We start from the raw sequence: 8,369 nt of genomic DNA, 5'->3' as shown, positions 1-8,369 counted from the left end.
CTCTCTCTCTCCTCTCTCACTCTCTCTTTAAAAAAAAAAAAAAAGAAGTGCTAAAAAACATCAATTTTACTATTCCTGTGTTTTACTCTATATTTAAGTGGACAATTCTTAATAGTCATTTTCTGGAATCACCCTTTTATCTCCATAATTTTCCAAGACTATCTGCCAAAATTTCTCCATAGTCTATGATGTAAATTATCTGAGCCCAACAGATTATGTAAAACAATTAAACATCTTAAGACATCTACTTTAAAAGGTCTACTTAAGGGGCTGGGGATGTGGCTCAAGTGGTAGCGCGCTCGCCTGGCATGCGTGCGGCCCGGGTTCGATCCTCAGCACCACATACCAACAAAGATGTTGTGTCCGCCGAGAACTAAAAAATAAATATTAAAAATTCTCTCTCTCTCTCTCTCTCTCTCTCTCTCAATCTCTCTCTCCTCTCTCACTCTCTCTTAAAAAATAAATAAATAAATAAAAGGTCTACTTAAAAGTTTGTTTTCCTGTCTGAAAGTCATCATTCCAAGAGGTACAAGAAAACATGGAAAGAGGAAATTGAGTATTGTGACATTTTAGTTAAAATATATAAAATTTGTTAACATTATTTCAAAAGAATAAGTTTTACCTGCGCTTTAAGTAATTTTGAGAGCAAACATATAAAAATCAGCCAGTCTAGCAGATAAATATTTACGTAAACCACTGTAGGCATCAGACCAATTCCGAAATATCTGATGTGATGAAAGTGCTCTACCCAGAAAACATTCTCAAAAATACACTGGTATAAAACAGGGCAACTGAAATGCCTCCTCCTATTCTTCAAAATCTGCCAAGCACAGTGTAGGTTCTACCCATTAAACAAGTCTTAGCAAATTGTGTATACTTTCAGATCAAAAGAGAAACAGAAAAGTAAACTAGAAATATACAATTCCTCATTTAGCTGGTTTAGATCATGTAACAGCAAGAAATTAGGGTGTGGAGCGTTCATATTTTGCTTGTCTGTCAATTTTTTAGAATATAGCAAAGGTGAGTCACATGAACTTTTAAACACCAACAAAATCAGCTTATCAGGAGAGGAGCAAGCCAATACTTCCTACCTTGCAACAAAAACTAATAATGTTTTCCCCCAGAATCAATAATTTGATGTTTTAAAAGTACACCAGATGCTGTCCAGAACATAAAATGATATCATCTACCCTATATTGAATATCCTTTAAGAAAAAAATGACAGCATACACAAGGCCCAAGGTTCACTCCCCAGCACTGCCATATAATAAATATTTTTTTCTAAATTTAAATATTATGTATATAATATTTAAATTTAGAAAAATGCAAAGAACTCTTATCTTCTAGCAAAGTATTTAAAATGGAAAAAGTCAAAGCATGAGTAATTATACACAAATTTATTGGACAATGCAGAAGTGTTTCTAAAAAATGAAAATTTCAGGATCCCAAGTCTCAAACTCTTCAAGAAACAGAAAAAATGAAGAGTAACAGTAACTGAATTTGGAAATTGAACTAGACAGGTAGGGAAAGAGGCTTTACTATTTGAATTTTTTTCACCATTCACATTAGTAAAAAGAATAAGGGGGGGCGGGTCTGGAGTTGTGGCTCAATGGCAGAGCACTTGCCTAATGTGTGAGGCACTGGGTTTGATTCTCAGCACCACATAAAAAATAAAGGTCCAACAACACATAAAATATGTTAAAAAATAATAAGGTGACCACCTGTACTGGGTTTCAGCTGATTGCTATTAGGGGAATTGAATTACAGGGCTGCCAGCTTCTCATTTTAAAGAAGGAAATGTTGAATTTTATGCGAAACCCTCCAGTAAAAACAAAAAAAAAAAAAGGTGCTATTTTCTTTTTTTTTTCCTTAGAGATGGGATTTTAGTATGTTGCCCATGGTGGGCTCACAGGATCTCTTGCCTCAGCCTCCCAAGTAGCTGAGGCTACAGGTATGCACCACTCTCCCAGGTTTCGTTCTTTTTATTTTATTTTTTTTATTGATTATTTAAAGCATTACATAGCTATACCTTTATTGTTATGTGGTACTAAGTGAGCATCAAAACCAATGCCTCACACATGCAAGGCAAGCACTCTACCACTGAGCTACACCCGAAGCCCCTCATTAATTCTTTCAAGCACTGTATGGTCAACTAGTACTCCTATAAGGCCACTATGTTTGGTTAAAACCTGAACAAGGCACTCTGTCAAGACGAGGGGGTAAAATTCTGGATTTCTTTATAGGAAGGGTCTGGGCCTGCTGGGAGAAAAAGGTGCCTTTTCCTACTTTTCACAAAGGAACTACATAGACAGTGGCAATCTTGCTTCTTTGTTACCTTTGGATAACATGACAGAGCATTACAGCTAGAAATAATTCATATGACATTTATCTATAAGGATGACCTTATTCTAACAACCCAGGTCGCTCAACTGCTAGGCCTTTTTATCCTTCTGGTAATGGCAATAGATTTGCACTCACCCTTCCTGCTTTCTGCGAAACAGTCTTTAATACCACTAGGTACATGTGTGAACATATATATCCAGCTGAATCCTAAGGACCTACAAACAAATAAGGGTTACAGCAGCAATAGCCATTCTTCTTACTAAGCTCCTTCCTAGATTTTGGAAAAGTTATTTGTAGAAGTGGGTTGGGCAGGGCTACATGTGTTAGGTACATTTAAATTTGATAACTAATCACCTCCTATATGATAGAAAACTTCACTACTTTTCCTAGGACATTCCTCCTAGTCTAAAAGTAGCGCAGAGCAGTACTTTCTGATACACACACCACCAGTCTGGGTATGAGAAAACTTGGTTCCTAACACAAATCCTATTATTACCTAGCTATGCAGCTGTTTTGTAAGGTTGTTCCAATTCCTAAAAAAATTGCTTCAAGTAAAATTTACACTTATAAAAAGTCATTGTCGTAAGATTAACAATGAAGTTCAAAGTACTTCCCAGTAAAGCTTCTATCCCATAATGAGCACACAATAGGTATTACTGGCACGTATTACCTGGGAACTCTACATGGCATGGGAACATGTACCTTGCTTCCAGGGTTACACCACTTCTAGCTACTTCCTCAAAATCATGCTCTATTAATATCAGTTCAGTGGGGGATTTGCTATAAATAGTTGATATTTGTTCATATAAATTGCTCCTTTTAAAATTAAGCATTCATCTTCATTTTTCATAATGAAGAGTTGGTAGAAAAAGAGAAAGCATCATTAAATGTTAAAAAGGATGTTTACTATCTAGTCATTCTACTCTCTTACAACTGTTTTCCTTAATTTATATTCATGTGATTTTACAGCCAAAAAAGCATAAATAACTTTTATTTCCGTTAAACTTATCTAATAATTTAATAAAGCACTGAGAAAGATAATATGAACTGAAAGATTTTAAGAACAGATATACACCATTGTCTTAATTATATTTGCTGACTTTTGTTGCTTAGTGGGAAAAGCCAGGGCTGCCACCCAGTGGCAACATTAGTCTTCAAATGATTTTAAGATTTAAATAATTTTTTTAAAATATACATTTCACAACTTAAATTTTACCATCAATAACTCTGATGTATTATTTGTTTGTAATAGCAGAAAATGGAAATATTCATATACTTAGGTAATATAGGAGAAATTTCTGAAAATATGACTTTTTAATGTTTCCTAGTTATGTGCTTTTAATAAGTATTTTGAATTAAAAAAATGATGGTTACTTTGCTTAGTAAATTTTCAGCATAATGAGAAGTATGACCACAAAATACAATGGTTGTTTCCTGTGGCCTACAGCAGTAGATTCAATACTTTACAGAAGGGCTGGGGTTGTGGCTCAGTGGTAGCGCCCCTGCCTAGCATGCACGAGGCACTGGGTTCGATTCTCAGCACCACATACAAATATATAAAATAAAGGTTCGTCAACAACTAAAAAATATTAAAAAAACAAAAACAAAAAAACTTTACAGAAGCCTGTCATCCATTCACCTAAACTACAACTTGTTAAACAAAAATAAGACTTTAAAAATAATGTAATTTTATCTAACCATAAGCACATTCCATTTCCCCCACTCAGGTTTATATCAAATTTAGTGTCTCAGTCAATAAAACTCAAAGCTGAAAAGAGGAGGTGCTTGGGGAGCAGCTTAGTAGTATAGCACTTGCCAACATGTATAGAAGGCCCTGGATTTGATTCCAAGCATGGAATTGGGGTGAGATGGGGTGGACATTGAAAGAAGGAAGTAAAAATAGGAAATACTATCTCTTACAATGTATGTTTGGAGAGGAATAAAACCAAAACGCCCTACATATCTTATTGTCTCCTATTTCCCCAAAACTTGTTCATAATTTATTTCACACAGGCATCAATATAACATGTTCTAATACAAGATGCTTTGGTAAAGTAACACTAGGAAAAAGAAAGTAACACAGAGCAGCCATTTATATTTTTAAAAGCTCAGTATCTCAGAGATTGCTTTGTTCTCGAGTAATAAGAAAAAAAAAAATCAAAAGAAAATTCTTAAGAATCGAGTGATATTTTTTGTTTCAACAGTTGTAATTAAAAATTATGTTAAGATGTTTCTAACCCATGCCCCATCTGTTTCATAGTACAGTGAAAATAATGAATGAACTTTTAAAAATAACAGCATACACAACATACTTGGTATTTACAATGGCTTGTGACAAATACATACCTGAAAATAATTTCTAATTTTCCATTTATTATTGCTATTTAGTCACAGAAAAGATTAACACTCTCCAAGAAATTTATTTGAGCATATGCCATATATAGATATAATTTTATATGAAGAGAAACCATGGCAGAACTAATGGGGTGCCTTTACAAGGAAATCAGTAATGGGAATAAAGAAATTCTTCCATATAAAGACTTCTGATCTGTATTACTCCTTTTTTTTTCCTCCAAAATATAAAACCTTAATATTAGAAGCAAAGAGAAAAACAGCAAAGAAGGAAACAGTAAAATAGAAGACCAAGGATAAGAACTGTTCTATGCAGATGCATTGCATACGTAGTATATAATAATGTATGGGCTGAGTTATAATAAAAATACTTATGTATTATAGTCAATTCTGAGAGTTAGAAACAGCAATTTCCAATCAAGCATGATTGGACTGACACTTCCTGTCTTCAATTACATGATGAATTAAAGCTGTAGAGCAGTCATTTTGATCAGCAATATCATGATAAATGCTTGACAAGATATAATTTTTCTCCTTGTTCACTTGTAAAAATTGGTGCCTTTTTGTAATGTTCTACAAGTTCTTCCATGGTGCTGAATTTACGCTGCCCAATGCAGTAGACAGTCTCTTTTAGTTGGACTTTAAAATGCTTGTTTTTCCCCTGTGCTTTTAGTGATACTGAGAAATCATTTGGCTAAAAGAGAAAAAACAAATAATAGTCAACATTTTGAAAGTCATATATTTGCATTTTCATATTAAACTAATAAACTGCTAAACTCCAAGTGCTTAATAAGTACAAGGCACTATGCAAAATTTTACATTATTTCTTTTACCTCTTAAACTCTTTTTACAGATGAGAAAAATGAGGCAGAAAAGCCAACTTGCCCAATATCACCCATTTAGGTAACAAAAGAGGACTCAAAACCATGCAATCAAGAGCTTCTGAACATCTTGGTGTCCACAGCATAACAACTACAGTAAATATTTTAGTTTAATATCTAAGGCACAATAACTGTCTTCTCTCCAGGCAGTCTACTGAAGAAATACAGGAGAAAAATCTCATACATCCACCCCATCTCCTTTCGATTTGTAGCTAATAGTAGGTGACGAAGAGGTAATACTCTGAAGTCTCAAAAATAAAAGAAACAAAGTGAGTGAGAATCAGTCTAAAGTCTAATGGAAGGTCACAAACTCAAAAGCCTACAAGGGCCAAAAAAGTAATGTAAACAGGTGTCAAAAGTGGATGGACAGAGAGAATGAGTGTACAGGCCAATCTAAAGCAGACACTTGTCATCTGTGATTGTTGTCCTGTAGAACAATATTCAATGTTGGCAGGTCTCATCATCATAAAAGAAAATTTTGAAGTCTGGATTCTTATACAAAATATACCTATTCAAAACCTCTACCTTAAAAATTATATTGCTCAAAATAAGGGTATATTTTGTCTTATATCTAGCTCTACCCACAAGGAAATACATAGTATTCTATACTCAAGTTCATTCTTTTTTAATTAGTGGGTTTTTTGTTGTTAGGTTTAAAAACAAAAGCAAACACCAACCAACCAACCAATCTTCTGAAAAATCTATATCAACATTGGAAGCCTCTTTTTATTCCCAAAGTTTCAAACAGTGGGCCAGACCAGACATCTGGCCACTACTCTATCAACCACCTGATCTTCTGAAGGGTTAGGTACAAGCCCCATCTCCCGGAACTTCCCTAAGGAAGTTCAAATAATTTTCTTTTCTCTTTCAACCTTTTATATAAATATACCTTCATTTTTGTATAAATTATGCTCACCAAAGTCAATACTAATCATGACTTGCTAAGTGGAAGAATAGTGCTATCAATTACCAAAGGAAAAGAGGTAATTTTTAAGGAAAATTAGTGTCAAATTTTAATATGTAAGACAATACCAAAAGAGACCAAATAACTATATTCTTCCTCAATTTTTATGGTTTTATAGTTTTATCATTTTACTAGTACTGTAATATAATTTACTTTTTATTGCAAATGTATTTCTAACAGTGTTAAAATATAATTTTTTTGCTTTTGTTTTACTGTACTAGAAATTGAACCCAGTATCTCAAACATGGTAAGAAACTGCTCTACCAATCTTTTAACTCTGAAACAGGCCTTCCTTCCTAAGTTGCTCAGGCTGGCCTCAAACTTTTGATCCTCCTGCCTCAGTCTCTCCCCAAGCCATTGAGATTATAGTGTGTGCCGCCTCATCCAGCACTAAAATAGATTTATAAAATATATAATAAAAGTGTATTTTAATTTTCAAATAACCAATATGAAGAAACTTAAATATCAATTTTTAAACTTAGGGAATTTCTATGTTTTAAAGACTACAGTGATTATTTTCTAATATATTGCATCTGATAGCAATTTAAGAAATATTTTCCTGGTTTTATCTACTGCATTATTCTACTTTAAATGAAGATGTCAATGTTTAACTTTCTTCCTTTTTCTGTTTAATGCAACAGAACACATTCCAGGAACACCAAATCAACACAACTGGACAAGGCCAAATAAATTCAGTATAATATCACTGCTATAGCTATGTTTTATTCAAGATACATATAGTTAGAAAAAACAGCAACTTTACCTTCAGAACATTTATGCTTAGGTCTCAGCATACAAATTCTCTTTATTTATTTAATAACCACAGCTCTGTTTCCATTTACCTTTGAAAATCAACTTACCGAAGATTCACTATCACGAATGAGGAAATCCCCTTCATGCCCTCTTTCATTTAATGCCATTTCTGCTTGATGCCTGGTGACTTTGCCATAATACCAAGGATTGCCAGCAAACTTTCCAGTGAGTGAAGGCCTAATGTAATCACACTGTGGAGGTGATGGCTCCAAACCTGAGGTTAATGGATTATTCTGCATAATGGTAACGTAGTTTTTTGGTACCAGACCAACCATTCCATTGATCTTCCTGCATTTCCACCATTCTGGGTCATTTTCTGGTTTTTCAATAACATCCATTACATCACCTTTCTCAAAATTAAGTTCTTCATCATTGGATGAGCTGAATGGGTAAAGAGCCTGTACCACATGCAACACTTGCCCACTATTTAAGTTATTGACAACTGCTGCTAATTTCTCTGACAGAGAACCCACATGGTCACCCAAGGGACTGTCACCTTCTTCAGTTACATAGTTTGAAGGGAACCATCCAATTTGTCCATTGTAGCTACCTCGCCACCACCCATCACTACATTTCTCCATGACGATCACTTTTGTCCCTTTTATCAATGATAATTCATCCTCTCTCTCAGCCATGTAGTTAAATTTCACATAGGCAGGCATATTGAGGTCATAGAGACGTTCCCCTGGGTCAACAAAGCTATCATCAGCAGGAGATGCAGAATCTGGAACACTAGGTTTTCTTTTCACTTTTCCAATGCCTGTTTAAAAGAAGAGAAGGTAATAAGAATGTAAGTGACTACCAAAAACACCAATTTATTATTTAAAAAGAATCCTAAATTCTATGTAGTTTTTTTGTTTTGTTTTGTTTTTTAGTTTAAAGCCTTTACATGCAGATAACAAATGTCTGTGTAGTATAAACATCTTTTCGGAAATGAGATAAAAATTCTTTCCTGGCACCAAAACAGGCTGGCAGACCAATGGTACGGAATAGAGGACACAGAGACAAATCCACAA

The 8,369-nt window shown here is 34.3% G+C and overlaps 1 protein-coding gene across 3 annotated transcripts in view; it reads right to left on the bottom strand.

The window, feature by feature from the left end:
* Positions 1 to 2,281: 2,281 nt before the first annotated feature.
* Positions 2,282 to 8,369, bottom strand: part of NCK1 (NCK adaptor protein 1) — an 80,673-nt gene continuing 74,585 nt past the window's right edge. For all 3 annotated transcript variants that reach the window (XM_081300897.1, XM_081300898.1, XM_081300899.1), the window contains 2 exons: positions 7,401 to 8,113; positions 2,282 to 5,389 (listed from right to left, as the gene is read on the bottom strand). In XM_081300897.1, coding sequence (XP_081157023.1) covers positions 5,195 to 5,389; positions 7,401 to 8,113 — 908 coding nt within the window. In that variant the 3' untranslated portion in view covers positions 2,282 to 5,194. The remainder of the gene's footprint in view (positions 5,390 to 7,400; positions 8,114 to 8,369) is intronic.

This window comes from Spermophilus citellus, assembly GCF_964194105.1.
Source record: "Spermophilus citellus genome assembly, chromosome: 7".
NCBI classification, from domain to species: domain Eukaryota; kingdom Metazoa; phylum Chordata; class Mammalia; order Rodentia; family Sciuridae; genus Spermophilus; species Spermophilus citellus.
Note: the sequence above shows the minus strand (reverse complement) of the source record. Positions and strands in the feature narration are given on the sequence as shown.